Genomic DNA, 22,089 nt, shown 5'->3' with positions numbered 1-22,089 from the left:
TTCTTTCTTTCTTTCTTTCTTTCTTTCTTTCTTTCTTTCTTTCTTTCGCTTTTTTTGGGAGGAAGGCCAGGCAATGGGGGTTAAGTGACTTGCCTAAAGTCACACAGCTAGTAACTGTTAAGTGTCTGAGGTCACATTTGAACTCAGGTCTTCCTGATTCCAGGGCCAGTGGACTGCCCCTATAGTGTTTTTCTTACAACAACCCTGTGAAGTAGGTAGTAGAAGCACTTATCATCTGAAACTAGACAGTAACAAAAACATATTATAAATCCATTGTGTTATGCACTGGTGGAGATTTTAAGTTTAGATAAGGGATGCTCCCTGAATTTATAAATCTTACAGTGTAGTAGAGGGAATAGACAGCAACACAGATAAACATAATACTCAATATTACATATTAAGTACATTAAAGAATTACAAAACAAAGTACTTTATGAGATATTGTTGGTGGAGGGGATCAGAGGCGGCTTTATAGAAGAGAAGGCATTTGATTTGGGTTTTAAAAGATGGGTAGGAATTCTAAAGAAGGGGAAGGAGAGCATTCTAGATAAATTGAATATCTTGAGTAAAGACATGTGAACACAGTTTGTAGTTGGGGGTCAGAGAATTGTCCATTTCAGCAGGAACAAATAGTATGTAAAAAGGACTTATCTAAGATAAGATGCATCCTTGCTCTGCAGACCTGAGATTCATCTGTGAGATAAAACAAAGTGGGGTGGATCCAGATTGGAGGAGTGAGAGGGGCATTAATGTTAAACAGAACAGTCTGAATTTTACTTGTTAAACCACTGATTAGGCCACTGATGATTTTTAGAGGAATTAATAAGACCAGATTCATGCATAAAGAGATTATTCTGGCAGTATATGAAGGATACATTGGGAAGGTAAGATGGGAGGCTAGAATAACCCCTAACACTAAACAGACTATTGTACCAACACCTAGGCAGTTGGTGGTGAGAAATTTTTCAGGAGAGTGGCAGTGGGTATGGAGAGCAATGGATGATGCAAGACACATTGCAGAAAGGGAATCAATAGGACTTAGTAATGGATTAGATTAGAGAAAGAGAAGAGTCAAAGATAACTCCAAGGTGAACCAGCAGAGAACCAGGGCATGTTGGTGCCTCAGAGAGGAATGATACATCACTAGAAACTTAACTCTCTCTAGACTCAGAATTTCAGCACAGAAAGTGACCTTAGAGGTCAACTAGTTTAATCTATCTATTTTACAGGTCAGGAACCTGAAGCCCAGAAATGTTACAAGACTGACTGCCAAATCACAGCAAGTTAGGAGGCCAGAGCTGGAACTAGGACCTGAATTTCTTAATTTCCAGGCTAGTGATTTACTTCCATAGTACACTGCCTCACAGTGTATTCTATTACAACTTAAAATTATAAAACATTTGGTTGACTTACCCAGGTTGAAACTTACCTGGGTAATTGGGTTAAAATCCCCTGACAGAGTGCCTTGTAAAACAAAATTCCTAGTAGTGCCGATCAAGACAACATCACCTTTTCCCTCAGCTACTGTTCTTATTGGCCCAAACTGTTCTGGAATCTGCATTTAAAAGAGGCATATAAAGACAAAAATTAAATATTTCATAAAGTTATTCTCAAAATATAGCCATTTAAAATGTGTCTCGTATTCATTATCTGAATGCCTGGCAGGTGCTTTCCCAGGAGGCACACTTTACTCAATAAATATTTGATGAATTAATGACCAAATGATCAAAACCCCAAATTATTTTTAAAATGTTACTTATCTGAAAGTTCCAAATGGTTGATTCTAAAAGAATCAACAAAATGAGCCTTTTTTTCAGGGTGAGTGGAGGGAGTTATAGAGTTTTCTGGTTCATACCCTAATGTTATGAAATGCTATTGATTTTATACTTTGAACTTTTACTTACAGATGATAGTATATTACTAATTACTAATATACTAAATATAGTATGTTACTACAGTATCACACACATGTGTATATATGCATATATATATACACACGTGTATATATCATAATATATATTTAGAAATAAGAAACATCCTGCTCCACAAAATCCTACCCATATGCTTCCTTGTGGCTTCAAAGTGATCCTGGAATCCTGAAAGTTTGGCCAGGGAACATAATCTCTGTTAAGTGAATGATCCATGCTGGAAAGGCTTTGAGCCCAGATTATATCTACCATTTGAGGCCCAGTTTAGCTAATACAGAGAGATTTATCAGGAGATTGTCCACTTGAATGGATAAATAAAAAATTATTTATTAATCTGTAGGGCAGGTGGAAAGACTCAGTGTTCCTTAGGGTCCAGTGACAGGGCACATGATTTAGAGCAGGGCTTCTTAAACTTTTTCCACTCACCACCCCTTTTTCCTTTGGCTATGCATGTCCTGAGGGCATGAGTAGTGTAAAGTGCACATGCTTTGTGGTCAGAACTAAGGCTGCAGTGAACTTGCATGGGCCAGCGCTGCCAGAAATACCTTGGATTCATTATGTGTTTTATTTTTATGTATAATTTAATGTATGATAATGTATATATATATCCATATACATATATATGATTGATATGATAATGATTTAAAAATCATCATTAATTTTTGGTTGTTACATGCACATTCAGAAACCTTTTTTACTGCTGCCAAATTTTTCATGACCCCATATGGGATCATGGCCCACAGTTTTAGAAACCCTGAGGGGACAGTGAGAAGGTGAATAGCAAAGCTTAATCCTTTTGCTTGCCAGGAGTGTACATTGCTCAGCTCCTTTGCTGAAGAGGAAGGTCAACTTCTTCTTTCCTGCTTTGAATTCTGTCATTTGTAGACTGACTATAATAATAGTACCAGCCCTATTGTCACCGAAACCTTAGACTCCATGACTCCCACAGCCTCAGTTGGGAAGTAGAACAGGATAGCATAGTCATACTTATGGGTAAACCTGCTACCTTAGGAAAAGGTGGCTATAACAGTTGCTAAGGCAATTCCTCTTGGCCTCTCTATGACCTAGGACACAGACATCACTGAGCAGTTGTTGTAATTCAAGTTCAGGCTGGGACCATCACCACAGCTACTGCTGCAAAGATTCCTCCTCTCCCCCCACATATCATATTTCACCATGATATGGTCCCATTCCATTGGCTTATGAGCAGTGATGTCTACTCATCACTTGATAATGAATTCTTTGGCCATGGCAAGTCATGAAACAAATGAAAAAATACAAACTACCCCTTCAGCCCTTTGTGAGCCTCTTTCATTTTAGCAGTGAGGTAGCAAACAATGCTAAAAATCCTATAGTTTTCAGAAAATCTATAAACACTAGCATCTTAGCTATTGTTATTCTAAATGTAAGATCTTTGTCCAATGACCAAGAGTTGGCATAATACAGGTTGAACAGAATCATACCAACTCTGGCATTGTGGGGAAGACTACTATGGCAAATGTACAGACATATACAGAAAAGAGTTATATAGGATGGGCAGATATGGATAGGTTGCACTCCACATTATTTAGGGGAATATTTACACCAATGAAATCAAAGAGGCACTGGAGTAATATGAATTATTATGTTAATAGCAAACATAAATATTAAAATTTAAAGGTTTTTTGAAGGGGTTTGGTACATACCCAGAAGTGTACATATTGTTTCCCCTATTATAATGTAAGCTCCTTGAGGGCAGAACTTGTTTTGCTTTTCTTTTTTTAGCTCTTGAATTTAAGAATTCCTGGCACAGAATAATGCTTAATAAATGCCTACTGACTGATTTTATTCATGTGAATTCTTTGTCCACTGATAGAGATTTTTAAAAAATTATTATTTATTCACAGCATTTGTTTTAAAAAGATTTTGAATTCCAAATTTTCTCCCTTCCTCTAGTCACCCCCCCATCCATTGAGAAGGCAAGCAATACATCAATTATACATGTGAAATCATGCAAAATGTATTGCCCTATTAGCCATGTTGTAAAAAAAAAATCAAGAAAAATAAAGGAAGTAAAAAAAAAACTATACTTTATATTCAAAGTTAATCAGTTTACTCTCTGAAGGTGAATACCATTTTTCATCATGAATCCTTCAGAATTGTCTTGGATCATCATATTGATCAGAATAGCTAAGCCTTTCACATTTTATCATCACCACAATGTCACTGTTATTGTGCACAAAGTTTTCCTGGTTCTGCTTACTTCACTTTGCATCAGCTCATGTAAGTCTTCCCCGATCTTTCTGAAACCATCCTGTTCCATTATTTCTTATAGAACAATAGTATTCCACCATAATCATGCCACATGCCACAACTTGTTCAACCATTTCTGATGAGCATCCCCCTCAATTTGCAATTCTTCACCACCAAAGAATATACTACTATACTATATATGATGTACTATATTTACATCAGTAGAGTTGCTATAAATATTTTTGTAATATAAGTACTTTGTCTTTCCTTTTTTAGGGGGAGGGAGGATCTCTCTGGGACATAGACCTTGCAATGGTATTGCTGGGTCAAAGGTTATGTAAGGTTTTAAAGCCCTTTGAACATAATTCTAAATTGTTTTCCAGAATGGTTGGATCAGTTCACAACTCCATCAACTTTAGTATTAGTATCTTATTTAGTGCTTTAGTATCTCAATTTTTCCGCATCCCCTCCTACATTTGTCATTTTCCTTTTCTGTCATATTAGCCAATCTGATAGGTATGATGTGGTACCACAGAGTTACTTTAATTTGCCTTTCACTAATCAATAATGATTTAGAACATTTTTTTCATGTGACTATAGATAGCTTTGATTTCTTTATCTGAAAACTACATAATCATATCCTTTGATCATTTAACTAATTGGGGAATAGCTCTTATTTTTATAAATTTGACTCAGTTCCCTATATATTTGAGAAATGAGACCTTTATTAGAGAAACTTGCTGTAAATTCCCTGCCCCCCGGTTCCCTGCTTTCCTTCTAATCATGGATGCATTGGTTTTGTTTGTGCTAACCCCTTTTAATATAATGTGATCGAAATTATCCATTTTACTTTCCACAATCCTCTGTATTTTTCACTGATGCAGATTTTCATCCCCACTCTATATATTAGTAGATAGCTTATAAGTTGTTGTAGTCACTTGGTAGATACCTAATGGCTAACCATGTCTGAACTCACACAGCCTGATCTTTGGATCAAGAATAAGTATTTGAAGACTTTATAACTTGATAGAACCTATTACAGCTTGTACTCCGCTGTTGAGAACCCAAAGTTACCTTCAAAAGGTATCAATAATGGAGATATACACTTTATCTTTCTAGACTGCAATACTACATTGCTTTGTGTTAGCAAAATATTGTTGTAATAACTCTAAACAGTATAAATGAAAATGATAAATTATTTGTCAGGTTCATCAGATTAGATGAATGAAATAAAATAAATAACATAAAATAAATTTAAAAATAATAAATAAAATTTAATTCTTCAACTATTTGTGATTTTGTCAGTGTGGGCAATCTCTTCACTATCACAGATTGCAACTTTCCAACAACATAGCTCACAGGTTTTGAGAGTTTAAAGGATTAGTCACTCATAACTTGGTGGGGCTGGATCTCAGACAACAGGCACAGTCCCTCAGCTGTCACAGTTTTAAAGCCTTTCCAGCTTGGTAGGACCTGCCAGAGTTTGCATTCCACTGGCATAGCCTTGGAGAACTCAGGGTCTTCCATGATGAGTCACTGGAAGAGGACCCAAGTAGATAGTTTAATGAAGTGTTCAACATTTTATATACTCTGAATTTTCAGTGAAGTCATTTGAAAGCATGTTTACTATAACTAAACAAATGGGATCTCCCTAAAAAGAAAGATAGACCTTATAATTTGAGAACTTTAAGCATTCTAGTCCTATAAAAATATAAAACTATCAGGACAGCTAGGTGGTACAGTGAATAGAGCACTGGTCCTGGAGTAAGGAGGACCTGAGTTCAAATCGAGCCTTAGACACTTAACACTTACTAACCATGTGACCTTGGGCAAGTCACTTAAATCCAATTTCCCTGCCCTCCCTCCCCCCTCCAAAAAAGCAAAAAATAAAAATAAATTAAAAAAACCTATCTGCTTCTGATTGAAGCTTTGTTTTTTCCAAGAGATTGTTTAGATCAGTTTGGCTCAGTGCTTCTTAAACTGTGGGTCATGACCTGAAGGAGTAGCAAGTGGAAAAAGTTTAAGAAGTCTTGGTCTAGATAATGATATTTTTTAAAAATATCATGTTTGGGAGAATTCTTGATAATTCATACTAATGAAGAATTAATGAGTCTGAGCTATCACTGTACTCCAGGAAAATGCACAAGGAACATTTATTTTTTTTATGTGATTACAGACCATTGTTAAAACTACCTTATAAGTCATACTCTAAGAAACAGATGTTGGTTCTGAATCGATCACTTCCAAAGTGAAAAAAGAGTGTAAGGCTGAGATGAGGCCCTGAGAAAGAGGAGCAAGTGTGTGAAGCTTACTTCTGCTTGAAAATAAGGGTAGGGACTTTCCTGATCACATTATGGTTATATCTTGAGAGCAGACCACAACAAAGGTGAGCTTCTGAGATTCAGAAGTATGATATGACATTCCACAGGAGTAATGGGAAGCCTGACAACAATAAATTAGTGAGTATGGCTTAATGAACATCTTGTTTTTTGACTAGGGAAAGAGCAGAGTTGTGTTGTGTTAGCACAATGAGTTAATTGCCATAGCTACTTGCTGTAGATATGCAGTGGAAGGAAATTCTTCATGTTTGCTACTGTGTGACTGTGACTGGATTTCTATGAGATGTGGCAGAGAAAGCAAAATAGTGAATAGGGATTATAGTAGTAATAGTTTGGCATCACAAACAGAATCATATTTGGCAGGATACCTATGCCAACATCACTACCCACTGACAGATAACATCTACAGGGTCACATCTGATGCGATGAATGGAGCCCATGAGCACCAAATTTGAATACGGTAAACAGTGTGGACTCTTTCAGGAAGCTAAGTACTAAGCTCTGTTCTAAGTGCTTTACAAATTTCATGTTATAATTCTTACACTAACCAAGTGAGGTGGGTACTTTTATTATCCCTTTTCTACAGCTGAGGAAACTGAGGCAAAGAGAAGTTAAGTGACTTGCTCACGGTAACACAGCTAGGAAGTGTCTGCAGTCATATTTGAACTCAGGTCTTCCTGACTCCAGGCCCAGTGTCTATTCACTGTGCCACCTAGCTGCTGCCTTACAGAGGTGAAGACTACCTGTTTGAAAGAGGAGATAGTTTAGCAATAAGGAGAAGAATTTGAACAGAAGGAAATTAATCTTTTCATTGGTCCTGTATGCTAAGAGGGATGTTTACATAGGGTCAGAGTAAAAAGGCATTTAGGTAGGAGTAGAAGATATTTGTTTCTCTAAGTCCAAATGCTCTAATTAAATGGAAAAGAGCTATTCTGTAGGCAGTGGTGGTGGTAGTTCATGCTTTTTTTTTTTTTTAGGTCACATCTTTGATGTGTGAGAGCACAAGCACAGGCAGGAAAATATGAATGAGAAATGGTATATTCATATGTTAATATTTATGTGGGTTATGATGACTTAAGGAGATAACCAGAAATTCAAGAGTCAGGTAAGGCAGAAAAGAGAACTTGAGTTTGTCGGTATGGCATGATTGTCCCAGGAATCACAAAAACTTTTCATACTGGGCTGCAAAATCTTAACAGTCAACTAAAAGGTCCTTCTACATGAGAGAATCCTGGCAACCTGTTATCTATCCTTAAAAGCAGGCAATTGGGATTTGGGATACAGAAAAATATTACAAAATATTTGGGATATAAAAATTGGGATACAGAAAAATATTATAAAAGGTGAATTGTGGTTTTCAAGTACCATATATTGTAGCCTCCTTAAGGATGCATAAGTTCTGTTTTATAGATACTGCAAGATTTATATAAATTTAGAAAAGTTTACATCTAAAAATTCAGGGAACTATAAACTGAAAGTTTTTTGTAAGAGGTAGTATGGCATAGTGGATAGAATTCTGGGTTTAAGTCTTACCTGATGTGTACTTGCTGGGTGACCTGGGAAAACCACTTACCCTCTTAAAAGTTTCAGGTTTACAGCCTAGGACTTCTCTAGGAAAACATAAATGGGTTGTGACCTACATTGGTAGAGGGAGTTCCCATACCAAAAGTTTCCCACACTGATGAAAACCAAATGTTTTGTGTGTGTTTTCATAATTATAAGCTTTTATGATTTTGTGCTAACCATATTATGTGCCCATATGAGCACACTTATAAGTGTGTTTAATTGAAATTTTATTTAAAGGCATTAATATAGTTCCAGGGAAAATACCTGGTGATTCTCTAGCAGCTGGAAAGAACTATTAGAAATTTTATCACGTTTTTGATTTTGAGTATATAAAGAAGTTAGCAAATGATGACAGTTTCAATAAGAGGAGGGAAAAAAAGCCTTAATAAAATTATAGCAGCTCTAGATTTGAAAGAAAAGCAAAGATCATACATTTGAATTGTGAATTAAGGGGTTTTATAAAACTAGTAGTTAGAGCATTAGTTGCTGGATTCTAAAGTTTTAGGTCATTACAGAAGAATTGTTTTGCACAGCCTATGAAATGTTTTGGTAGTCAGACAGTAATAGTTCTTGGGATATGTCATTAATTGAAGTATGATGAAAATCACCCCAAACACCCAAATTCAACTGGATTCTTGGGCACGTAGGAGTAAGTAAGAGATTAGAATTATCCTCAAGTGAATTATACTATACACTTCCTAGACCCAGAATAGGAAGCTATTTCTTTTGGTACCAGAGAATACCTACACCAGATGGATTAGGTGGCACAGGGAACAGATTGCCAGACCTGAAGGAAGGGTCATCTTCATGAGTTCAAATCTGGCCTCAGACACTTGACACACTTACTAGCTGTGTGACCTTGGGCAAGTCACAACCCCAATTGCCTTGCCTTTCCCCCTCAAAAAACAAACAAACAAAAAACAACAAACCAAAAACCAAAACAAAACAATTAAGTTTTTTTTCCCTAAAAGACTATCTCTAGCACTTCTTAAACTGTGGGTTGTGACCCTGTATGGAGTCACAAAAAATTTGGCAACAGTAAAAGGTCTTTGAACACATGATGACCAAAAATTAATTAAAAATCAAATGTGTAATGAATCCAATGTGTTTTTAACAGCATTTGCTGGTGTTGCATCTCACAATTTAGTTGCACCCTTGGTTCTGAACACAAAGCATGTGCACTTTGCACTGTGCATTCTCTCAGGCCACATGACACAACAAATGCTGCCAAAACATGAAAAGGAGTCTTAAGTGGAAAAAATTTAAGAAGCCCTGATCTAATTAAACCTCTTCCATCTTGAATCTATGATTGATTTTTCTGAACACAAGAAAGAAACCTTATTCTTAGAAATGTAATCTTATTATTATCCTTTTGTCTTCCAGCTCATCAAGATTCTAGTCATCCAATGTGTTAGCTATCACTCCAAGTTTTGTGCATTCTGAAAATATGATAAACACATTATGACTTTAAGTCAATGATAAAAATAGTCAACAGCAAATCTCTCTGGGACATTAATAAGAACCTCCTTTCAGGCTGACACTGAAAAACTGGATGGATTAGGTGGCACAGGGAATAGAGTGCCAGGCTACAGTGCCATTACTACTCCCAAGGTCCATTTATTCAGCCATTCCAAATAGAAAATTCTACTATCATAGAATTCAGCACTCTTACTGTTGTAGTCCGGGTTTGTTTCCCAGTCAAGGAATGAAGTTTTCTATGTGGTACAATGGATAGAGTGATGGGCCAGGAGTCAGAAAGACTCATCTTCCTGAGTTCTAATATGGCCTCAGTTATTTCCTAGCTACGTGACCCTGAGCAAGTCACTTAACTTTTTGCCTCAGTTTCCCTTATCTGTAAAATGAACTAGAGAAGGAAATGGTGAACTCCAGTGACTTTGCCAAGAAAACCCCAAATGGGCCCACAAAGAGTCAGACATGACTGAAAATGACTGAACAACAACACTATCATCAATCCCTGTTCTCTCCATTCTGTGCACAAGAAAAGCATGAGGAACTTTGTAAAAACAATTTGCTAAAATACTAAGTAAACTATATCTAAAACATCCCCAATGATCTACCAGTCAGTCAGTAACAACATCAAAAAATAATATAGTCACTTCAAGATCACTTTATTTTTCTATATGTTTTCTTTAATATGTTCTAGAATTCTGTCAGGAATCAAAGTCAAGCTCATTGGCTAATAGTTTCTAGACTCTATTCTTTACATAATTAAAAAATTATGAGATTTTTTTTCTTCAGTGCTGCCATACTTCTCTGGTTCTCCACAAGAGTCTAAAGATCACTGAGAGTTTCAATGTTCAGCAATCACATCTGTCAGTTTTACCTCACAATGCAATCTATTTGAGTCCAATGACTTGAACTCATTTAAAACAGCTAAATGCTCTCATGTTATTTCCCTGGATTATCAATTCCCTATTAGCTATTTTTTGTTTCGTCTTTTCTATTCCAAAGATTATTTTTGCCTTGGAAGGAAAAATACAAAATAAGAAGTGAATGTGTAGAAAGTTATTCTCTTTATAACCACATTGGTCTCTTTAGATAACTAGCTTTTTCTTCATCAGAACTGTTTCTCTTTAAGTCTTCAGAATTTCACTGTTAATAGGTTTCTAGACCTTCTACCTTCTAGACCATTACTACCTTCTTCTATTGAGTTTTAGTCTATAGGATCCAACCTGTTCTTTTTCTGAACCCTCTGATCTCTGCTGTTCTAAAATCTAAGGTACATGATAGACTATGCTCACCTTTCCTCTCCTCTATTACAGATTCTAAGATGGAATGGCAACTTCCCCACAAAGATGATGATGATGGTGATAATAATAATAATAATAATAATAATAACTAGCATTCTCATACCTGGTCATAATAATAGCAACTATCTTACAGAGTTATTGTGAGAATCAAATGAGGTTTTATATGTATAAAGAGAGTCCTTAGGAAAGCTTAAAGCACTCTGTAAATACTAACTACTGGGGTTGCTAGGTGTCGCAGTGAATAGAGCACCGGCCCTGGAGTCAGGAGGACCTGAGTTCAAATCTGGCTCAGACACTTGACACACTTACTAGCCTGTGACTTTGGGCAAGTCACTTAACCCCAACTGCCCTCCAAAAATCAAATATATATATACTAGCTATTGTTATTATTATGTCATTATTATCATCAAGCTTTTGTAGATTTGTTTTTGCTCCCACTGTTGTCCACTGTCTTACAAGGCAATGACCCATTCAGAGTTCTTCCTGGGAAATTTCCAAAAAGAAAAGCTGAAACATAACAAAATTTCAGTACAACCAAAGAATCTGAAAACTTACACAGAATTTGCTCTAATAGATTCTAATGTACAATGAATCCTTGTGGTGAAACCTTACTTCTCTAATTTCCCCATTATATCCTCCCCCTCAGAACCTCTTTGGGGTAAACAGGATCTATTTTTCCTTTGATACTGCTGTGTACCTGGTTCACATCTTTTCTGAGTATGAGGGAAGTCATTTGATTAATATGCAGAAAGAAGATAAAATTACTTGTTAAAATTCTTGTTGGAGCATAAAATTGTATTAAACAGCCTTAAGATGATAAAATAAATCACAGAATTAAGTTATTGTTAAGAAAGGAGTTTGGTCAGAGGAGGTAATAATATCTACAAAGTGAAAATAGTCGAAATTTTTTGCACAGATTTGACAAAATAGGAATAATTACCACATTTAAATTGATAGTTCATTTTATTATAGCTATTTTAGAAATAATAAATTTATAACAACTTCAAATTTTAAAGATTTATTAGTTACACTAAATCTCCAAACTATGATTTCAAAAAAAATCATATATGTTATCCCAATTTAACTTCCCCATGGTTATGAGGGCATACAATTTTTCCTTCTGAAACAACTGCATTAAGGGCTCAAGGATTATAAAGTGAGTCTATGTTAAAAAGGCACTTCTGTGTTCAAAATGAACCTTACGTTAAAATCTCTATAGTCTAACCTCTGTTTTATGAAGTTTTTGATAGTTTCCATTCCAAGAGATAAGTTTTCTGTCTTTTCCTCCTCCTGACACCAGTGTGCCATCTCTTAGCATACAAAGTGCAAAAATGCCTCCCTCATGGGCCCCTTGGACTGCATAGCTTATTCGATTTGTACCTACACAGACAAAGAAAAAGGTAATTAGGATGTTATTTAATGTGATACATTTGACCATTTACAAAAATTATTTAATCTTTATTCTGGAGTATCAAACTGTTGTATACACTATTACAGCATAGGAATTCACTGTAACTTACATTTATATAGTACTTCATGGTTTAGAAAGTGCTTTCCCCATAATACTTGTTTGAGGAAGGTAATACAACTATTATTATTCCCATTTTATTTAGGAGGTGAGTGACATTCAGAAAGGTTTAGCGATTTGCTTGTGATTGCACTGTTAACAAATGTCAAAACCGATACGTGAAACCAAAACTCCTGAGTACAGTCTAGCACTCTTTCTACTCCATAGAGGTATCTACTTCCCAGGCATCTAATACCGTACATGATAAAGTACTCAGTGTTTTTTGGAACTGCGTAAGAGGAAAAAAGGCTTACTGTACAAAGAATCAATTGACATAAGAAAAATTATCTTCATTGTAAGGGATCATCAAGCAGGTAGTCAAGAGAACCTTCGGCATCTCCATTCCCAGGGAGCTTCAACAAACACTTTTTTCCAGATTTCCTTTATTACTGCCTTCTAGGTAAATGTTTTAACTCAGGGATGATTTAATGAATCAACTGCTATTTTAGACTACAAATAACACAAGCAGACAGAACCACAAATAAGGGCAAGTGGCATTATATAAACATACATTTAATAGTCCTAATGATTCCAAACTTTACTCATGTCAAAGAGAAAAATTAAAAGACTGAATAGGTTTAGTGGATTTAAGTCCTAAATATTGCCTTAGTCAAGTGTGACCATACATTACTCTATATTTAATGATTTGAAAGTTCAGTGATTTGGAATCCAATCATTGAAATACCAATTTTTCTTGGCTGCAAAAAAAAAAAGAAGCAAAAGTTGCATCTAAATGCTATATAAAACAGTACTATAAGACAGAATGGAGTGTGCATTTTTAAAGAGTTGGGATTTTCTGTGCAATTTCCCTTTTCAATTTGTAATGCACTATAACAGTCAGAATTTGTCAGACCATTTAATTTAGAGATTAGAGTCTGACACAGATTATATATAGAAATTTCTAAATAATTCTAATGCCAGAAATAATTATGGAATTTTCTGACATGGAAATATTTTTTCAGAAACAATGAGCAGAAATTTACAGCAATATGACAGTCAACTTAAATGTGATACATAAAACTACATTAATTTATACTACATTGTCCTTAACTGATTTGTCTACAAATTTCTATCAGCAAATTGGTCAATTTAATGTGATACATTTGACCATTTACAATAATTATTTAATCTTTATTCTGGAGTATCAAACTGTTGTACACACTATTACAGCACAGGAATTCACTGTAACTTACATTTATCATTATATACCTTTTATCATTAAGCTGATAAAAACTTTGTTTAAACTAGGTAAAGTTCAAGAAATCAATTTGAACTCCAACTAACAAAAAAGTCAGCATTCAAGGTATCCTACAATTCTTTAAAATAATGTTTATTCTGAAATAAAGGTCTAATTCTATATAGCAGGGGTTTTACCCAAGTGTGCATAGGCATTTTTATTAAATAAAATACATGAAATGCTTTAAAACAGGGTTACCTTTGATGAACCCAGATACATAAAATTCAAAAACTTCTGAAATGTAATTACACTCTTACAATTGCACCTCCAATGTAATGTAAGAGTACAGGAAAAAGTTATCTGCCAGACCAAAGCAAAATGCAGACATTTCCCATACAAGCCAATTCACTAAAAAAGAAAAAAAAAGGGGGGAGGGTAACGGGAAGGAAAGGTTAAGAAGGCTGGAAAGGTTGGAGAGGGAAAAAGGAATCTCAATTCACACTGTAATGGGAATGTAAATTTAAAGATCTTCCCTGCCCCTAGGTTAAAGTGCACCTGGAGCCTGGGGTAGGAGGCTTGTTTTTCAGTAGATACTTTTTGATTGGCCAGTGGGTCCAAAAGGTTGTTACATTCTCTGAGCCTGGAGAAGGCTATATAAGCTCTGATGTGAGGCCTTGTTTTGGGGCTCACTTTGAGAAGTGTTCTGTGATTTGATCTGGATTCAGGGAAGCCGTTGTTGAGCCTCGGCTTTGAAAAACCCAGATGTTGACTGGGTATGGATGTAATGGTTGGACAGTTTGGAAATCTGTCTACTTGATCTGTTTCTGTCTTGATTATTCTGTCTGTATATTCTGAAGTTCAGGGTGCTGACCTTTTCTCCCTAAACTAGGTAAATGATACATATTTGACTGATTAAAGTAAGCTTGTTAACCCATTTTGAGTTGCTTTCCTTTAACAAAGCAGATCCAAGAACCTGTATGGGCAGCCAACCTAGGGACGCTGGGGTGCTTGCTGCTACACACACACAAATGAAGTTTTAATAAACATTAATTATCATACTGTTGAGTCCCAATAACTAAAACAAAAATAGACTTGTACTCAGCCTGCAGAAAAACCATAATCTGGAGTTATAGTGGAACATGACTGAACAAATAAGACACAGATTCACCATTGTGTGTTCTCCGTATTGCTTCAGTCAATATCATTGAAATGTCAATAGCCTGGATTTTAGAGCAGTGCTTCATTTTGTCCTCCTGTGGAATTGTATTTGTGACCACCACAGCCTCAAATGCAGCATTATTAATCCTGGAAATAGCTGGTCCAGAGAATATCCCATGAGTCAAAATATCATAAACTTTGGTGGCTCCAGCAGAAAGTAATTTATCTGCAGCATGGCATATCGTGCCACATGTATCTGCCATGTCATCCACAAGGATGGCCACACGATCCTTCACATTGCCGACCAAAACCATCCTGTCTACCTCATTTGCCTTCTTTGTGAATCAAAGCAAACTCCACATTGAGTGTGTCAGCAATTGATGTCACTCTTTTAGCTCCACCAACATCTGGGCACACAATGATATAATTCCTCCATTCTGAAATATTTTCTTGAATCCATTACAAGACTGCAGGTTCTACATACAAGTTATCCAATGGAATATCAAAAAACCCCTGTATCTGAGAAGCATGGAGATCCATCATGATGATGTGATCAGCCCTGGCCACTGAAAGCATATTAGCCACAAATTTTGCAGAAATTGGAGCATGACTCTTGTCTTTTTTATCTTGTCGCGCATATGGAAAACACGGATCACTGCAGTTACCCTGGATGATGATGCAATCTTGCAAGCATTGATTATAATGAGAAGTTCCATCAAGTTATCAATTTCCCCACAGCCACTCTGGATGATGTAAACATCTTCTCCTCTCACACTTTCACCAATTTCTACACTGGTCTCCTGGTTACTCAATTTCTTGGTGACCACCTTGCCCAGTTCCAGCCCTAGCCTGTCCGCCACTTTCTGGAAAAGGTCCTGGTGTGAGCTGCCGCTGAACAGCATGATGTTGGGTATGGTGGGTGTTTGGCAGGGGGGCGGCAGAGCCAACAGCGGCTGCTGTTTCTGCTGGTGGTGGGAGCCAGGGTGGGAGGAGATGGGAGACCCAGGGAACTTCAAGAAAACAAATGAAATCTACCTGTAGCTGAGGGTTAAAGTAGATGGCCTGTAAGTCATGTGGTAACTCAGTTCCCATGAATCAATAACTCCTCTACATTTTACTCCATGAGAAATGATAAAAAGGGGATAAAGATGGAGTTCATGGGTTTTTTTTGCTTTCTTAGGTATCATCTTCTGAAGGAAGGAGCTAATTTTCAGAGTACTCTCTGGGAAGTGAAGAGAGGAAGGGAACGGCCTAGGTTAAAATGTCAAACAGATCAAGTTTGCTTTTTTTTCCCCTCGCCATCTTCTTCTATTCTTAGCATTACCATTGCCTTACAACCTAGGTACCTAATAATTTAATTGAATTAAACAAATATTAATCGAATACCTACTGTGTGCAATACAATGTTTTTAGTGTTAAAGATACAAAGACAAAAAATGAAAAAGTCTCTATCCTCTGAAAGCCTACCCTTTCCTGTGGGGATACAACATGTATAGATAAATAAACACGAAGTAATGAGAAGGGAGAGGGCATTAACAATAAGGATAATAAAACTACATTATTTTGAGTAGGAGGTGATACTTGAGCTGACCTTTGAAGAAGACTAGGGATTCTGAAAAGGGTGAGGAGACAGAGCATTCAAGGGATTCAGGACAGCCTTTACAGAGACACAGAGACAATAAATGGAATGCCAAGTTCAATAAAAGCTAGTAAGTCAGTCTGGCTGGAATGTAGAGTTTGTAACAGGAAGTAATATGAAATTAGTTTAGAAAAGTTGACTGAAGTCATGCAATAGAGTGCTTTAAATGCCATGGTGGAGAAAATGTATTTGATGCTAGAAACAGTGGAGGGCCATTGAAGATTTTTGAACAATGAACTAATGTGCTCACATCTATGCTTTAGGAGGAATAATTTGGCATCTGTGTTGAGAAGGATTAGAGAGGCAAGAACCTGGAAGCAGGGGGATCATTTATTGGGCTATTACAACAGTCCAGGCAAGTGATGAAGCCTGAACTATATCTTAAAAACACAAGCCATTTAATTTTTTCATGGTATTATGTAATACCTGCTATATCTAGCACCTCCCAACTTTTTTCTGGAAGAAAATATTTGTGATATATAGGCCTGAGGATAGTGTGTAGTCTATAACAACAGGAAAGGCCATTGCACAGGATGGTTTTTAACCGTTTTTGTTTGTTACCAGAGAGGCCTCACTGAGAGGAAAATATGTGCTGGAGGCAAGGAAGATCTAGTCAAAAGTGACTGTGAAGCAAAAACAACAGGCATTAATAAGACTTTTTTTTTTTTTTGCTTTTTGGAGGGCAATTGGGGTTAAGTCACTTGCCCAAGGTCACATGGGTAGTTTTTGTGTTAAGTGTTTGAGGCCAAATTTGAACTCAGGTCCTCCTGACTCCAGGGCCGGTGCTCTATTCACTGTGCCAATAAGATTTTTTTTAAGTAAGAAAAACTAAATAAAATCTTACAGAAGAGTTGAAGATTTTTTGAGTAGTTTTACTTCATAAAACAGCAAGAAGTAGAAGGAAAAAATTAGTGTACCAAAAGCTGTGTAAGAGACCCAACTTACCACAATCATATTGCAATCATATTGGGGCTTTTAAGGATGAAACTGGAAGGAATGTAACAAACATAAAAATAGAAAAGATTTTTGTAACATTTTTCTCCTTGATGACAATGGAGTAAGCATACATAGATTCTAATGTCCCAGTCCCCCAAAATCTATATCATACAACTGAATGAAGAATCTAGAGAATACAAGATTCCACTGTGATTATTGTTTGATGATTATAAAAAACATTCGATTTCATATGGCAAAAATGTTTCTCTTCTAACAGATTTTCTGTTGATAAATCAAAAATCACAAAAGATTCTTTGAAAGATGCAAAAGCAGAGAACTTTGTTCAAGGATCCCTCTGATTATTAATATGAATCAAAGTATCAAACAGGGAGACATATGCTTATTAAAACTGTTTGTCAGATCACAGAGGGTGTCTTGTGCAGAGTCCAAGTAGAAGAACTCCCTCTAGATGGTGAAGTTTTCCAGATGCTCCTGTTTCTCGATGACACCATGGTAATTGCATCAAGTCCTAGAACATTACAGTCTCCTAAATGAGATTCATTATATTTCATGAGTTTGGACTAAGTGGTCACATAGGAAAAACCAATGAAGAAAGCCCATTACCCAGATTGTGATATGCATTTAGATGGACCATCAGTATACACATCACAGAAAGACATGGCATATGATAAATACAAAAGTGTGAACTGGATTGATTGGAGGAAAACACAAAGTACTTTTAATTATTCCAAACTTTTTCCTTAAACAAAAGCCTGTATTTTTTAAAATTAGCAATAATACTCTGATTTTACATGTCTACAAATCATGGAATAGCAGTCACTCCATAATTAAAGTTGAGGATCCACTAAATGAGTAGCACATGTTGGGTTCAAGCAGGCTATAATATTTTAATATAATATTTTGCAGAAGTGGCATAAAGGAGATCAATAGAGAGATGTATGACAAGAAAAAGAGATGAATTTGTCAGGAAGTGAGGAGGGATAAATTATATATAGCTCATGTATTTCATTGGTATCTATACAATGTTAAGAGATCAAGAGGAAGGCCGTCTAGAATGTTGGGTGGTTCTCCAGGGTAGAATTTACAGGAGGAGGGGTGGCTAGGTGGCACAGTGAATAGAGCACTGGCCCTGGAGTCAGGAGGACCTGGGTTCAAGTTTGACCTCGGACACAATACAAAAAACTAGCTGTGTGACCTTGGGCAAGTCACTTAAAAAAACAACCAAAAAAAATTTACAGGAGGATAGAGTAGGGCTGCAAAGGATAGGTAGGCACTGATGGGTTATGATCTGAACACAGGTATCAAAGTAAGGATATATCAAAGAATTTATCTCATATCATCTTTATTATGGTTTGAATATGTAATTCTAAGAATTCCTGCAATATAAATTTGATAACTGTACACTTCACACAGTAGGTGTTCATTAAATGTTCACTGAATTGAATAACTATGTAACTGTAGATTTAAAAAATTTATTTCTTTATAGTTTCACTGGAATTTTTGAGTAAATATTTTAAGATTTCTATTTGGTCCAGATCTGTGATATCTTTGGTGGGGAAGAAGTGGTGGGAAATGGAACGGAATAAACATTTACATAGCACCTACTATTTCTTAGGCACCATGCTGAGCACATTTACAAGTATTATTTTCTTTGATCCTCAAAATAAGCCTGAAAAACAAGTGCTGTTATTATCCCCATTTTATAGTTGAGGAAACTGAAACAAACAAAGGTTAGGTAGCTTGCACTAAGTGTGACACACTAGTGATTATCCGAGGTCAAATTTTAACTCAAGTCTTCCTATCTGAATCTACTGCAACACTAATTGTCTCTGGTATAGGGAACTCCCTGTGTAGAAACTATTCTTTTAAAAAAAATTACTAATTTTTAAAATTTTATTTTCCCCCAGTTACATGTAAAAACAATTTTTAACATTTGTTTTTAAAACTTTGAGTTCTAAATTCTCTCCCTTCCTCCTTCTCTAAGCCCCCTCCCCCATTGAGAAGGCAAGCAAATTTGATATAGGTTATACATGTGTAGTAATACTTCCTAAAATTCCACTTCCATAATAGTCACACTGTGAAAGAAAACATAGACAAAAAACTCAAAAAAACCCTAAGAAAGTAAAAAAAAGTATGCTTCAATGTGTATTCAGATATGATCAGCTCTTTATCTGGGGATGGATAGCATTTTTTATCATAAGTCCTTCAGAGTTGACTTGGATTGTTGTATTGTGAGAATAACTTAGTCATTCACTGCTATAAATATTTTTGCATATTATATATATGTCCTTTGCCTTTTTTTTTTTTTACCTCTTTTGGGATATAGACCTACTAGTGGTATTTCTAGGTCAAAGAGTATTGCCTATTGCATTGGCTAACAGGACAGAAAAGGTAAATGACAAATGTTGGAGGGGAAGTGGGGAAAATGAGACATTAATGTACTGTTGGTGGAGTTACGAATTGATTCAACAATTCTGTTGAGCAATTTGAAACTATGGCCAAAGTCAATCCAATAGGTGTGAGGTGGTCCTTCAGAATTGCTTTAATTTGCATTTCTCCAATCAATAGGGAGTTAGGGTATTTTTTCATATGGCTATAGATAGCTTTCATTGAAGCATCTGAAAACCGATCATATCTTTTGATCATTTATTATTTGGGGAATGGCCTTTAAATTTATAAATCTGACTGTTTTCTATATGTTTGAAAAATGAGGCTTTTATCATAGAAACTTGCTTCAAATTTTTTTTCACAATTACTATTGTTAACTGTATTTCCCTCCACCCCATTCCCCCTTCTATTTATTCTATTCTCTCTTTTCACCCTGTCTCTCCTCAAAAGTGCTTTGCTTCTGATTGCCCCCTCCCCTAATTTGCCCTCCCTTCTATCATTTCCTCCCTTCTTCTATCCCCTTCCCCTCCTACTTTCCTGTTGGGTAAGATGGAATTCTATCCCCAACTGCATTTATTCCCTCTTTGAACCGAAAGTAAGGTTTACTCACTCCCTCTCACTTTCCCCTTCTCCTCCTCCACTGTAAAGGCTTTTCTTGACTCTTTTATATGAGAAAATTTACTCCATTCTACCTCTCCCTCTCTCTTTCTCCCACTACATTCCTCTATCGCTCCTTAATTTTATTTTTTTTTAGATATCATACCTTCATATTCAACTCACACCTGTGTCCTCTGTCTATATATACTCCTAACTACTTTAATAATGAGAAAGGTCTTATGAGTTACAAATATCATTTTCCCATGTAGGAATAAACAGAAACAGTAAACTTATTAAATCCCTTCTGATTTCCCTTTCCTGTTTACCTTTTTATGCTTCTCTTGAGTCAAATTTTCTATTCAGCTCTGGTTTTTTCATCAAGAATGCTGGAAAGTTGGGGACGGCTAGGTGGCGCAGTGAATGGAGCACCTGCCCTGGAGTCTGGAGGATGAGTTCAAATGCGACCTCAGACACCTGACACACTTGCCAGACGTGTGACTTTGGGCAAGTCATTTAACCCCAATTGCCCTCCAAAAAGCAAAAAAAAAAAATGCTGGAAAGTTGTCTACTTCACTTAATATATACATTTTTTCCCCTGAAGGATTATACTCAGTTTTGCTGGGTAAGTGATTCTTGGTTTTTATCTTACCTCCTTTGCTCCCCCCGCCCCCCCCCAGAATATCATATTCCAAGTCCTCTGATCCTTTAACGTAGAAGGTGCTAAATCTTGTATTATCCTGACTGTGGCTCCACAATACTTGAATTGTTTCTTTCTGGCTACTTGTAATAATTTCTCCTGGGAACTCTGGAATTTGACTATAATATTCATGACAGTTTTCATTTTGGGATCTCTTTCAGGAGGTGATCAATGGGATTCTTTCAATTTCTATTTTACCCTCTGAGCTAAGATATTAGGGCAGTTTTCCTTGATAACTCCTTGAAAAATGATGTCTAGGCTCTTTTTTGATTATGATTTCAGGTAGTCCAAAATTTTTAAAATTATCTCTCCTGGATCTATTTTCTAGGTCAGTAGTTTTTCCAATGAGACATTTCACACTGTCTTCTATTTTTTCAGTGTTTTGGTTTTGTTTTATTGTTTCTTGAGTTCTCAGAAAGTCATTAGCTTCCATTCTAATTATTAAGGAATTATTTTCAGTGAGCTTTTAGACCTCCTTTTACATTTGGCCAATTTTTAAGGAATTTTTTTTTGCTGATTTCTAGTCTATTTTTAAGGTTTTTTAAAAAATTATTTGTGTGTGTGTGTCTCCTTTAGCAAGCTGTTGATTCATTTTTAATTATTTTCTTACATCACTCTCATTTCTATTCCCAATTTTTCCTTTTCCCCTCTTACTTAATTTTCAAAATCCTTTTTGAGTTCTTCTATGGCCTGAGACCAATTTATGTTTTTCTTGGAGTCTTTTGATGAAGGAACTTTGACTTTATTTTCTTCTGAGTGTATTTTGATCTTCCTTGTCACCATAACAACTTTCCATAGTCAGAGTTTTTTTTTTCCATTGTTTGATCATTCCACCAACATATTACTCGAATTTTAACTCTTTGTTATAATAGTGCTCTGCTTCCAGTATGGAGGGTGAACTGTCCCAAGCTACAGGAGTTTTGTATAGCTGTTTTCAGAGGTACTTCTAGGGTCCTGAAAGTTTTCAGTTCTTTCTATGTGGTATGATGTAAGGAGAGGTGCTAACTACTCTTCTGGTCCGAAGCACCCTTTTCTATTCTGGAACTGTGTCTCCCCTCCATTGTGGCTACAAG

At 36.1% G+C, this 22,089-nt stretch overlaps 1 protein-coding gene and 1 pseudogene across 6 annotated transcripts in view; both read right to left on the bottom strand.

Moving 5' to 3' along the window:
• LOC138173823 (echinoderm microtubule-associated protein-like 1) overlaps positions 1-22,089 on the bottom strand; it is a 316,335-nt gene that overhangs the window by 42,387 nt on the left and 251,859 nt on the right. For all 6 annotated transcript variants that reach the window (XM_069103910.1, XM_069103913.1, XM_069103912.1 and 3 more), the window contains 2 exons: positions 12,062-12,216; positions 1,430-1,555 (listed from right to left, as the gene is read on the bottom strand). In XM_069103910.1, the coding sequence (XP_068960011.1) occupies positions 1,430-1,555; positions 12,062-12,216 (281 nt within the window). The remainder of the gene's footprint in view (positions 1-1,429; positions 1,556-12,061; positions 12,217-22,089) is intronic.
• LOC138173826 (ribose-phosphate pyrophosphokinase 2 pseudogene) lies at positions 14,708-15,398 on the bottom strand (annotated as a pseudogene).

This window comes from Petaurus breviceps, unplaced genomic scaffold, assembly GCF_028583685.1.
Source record: "Petaurus breviceps papuanus isolate PSGF00001 unplaced genomic scaffold, PetGlider_PUasm1.0 65, whole genome shotgun sequence".
NCBI lineage: Eukaryota > Metazoa > Chordata > Mammalia > Diprotodontia > Petauridae > Petaurus > Petaurus breviceps.
This window is presented reverse-complemented; position numbering and strand designations above follow the sequence as displayed.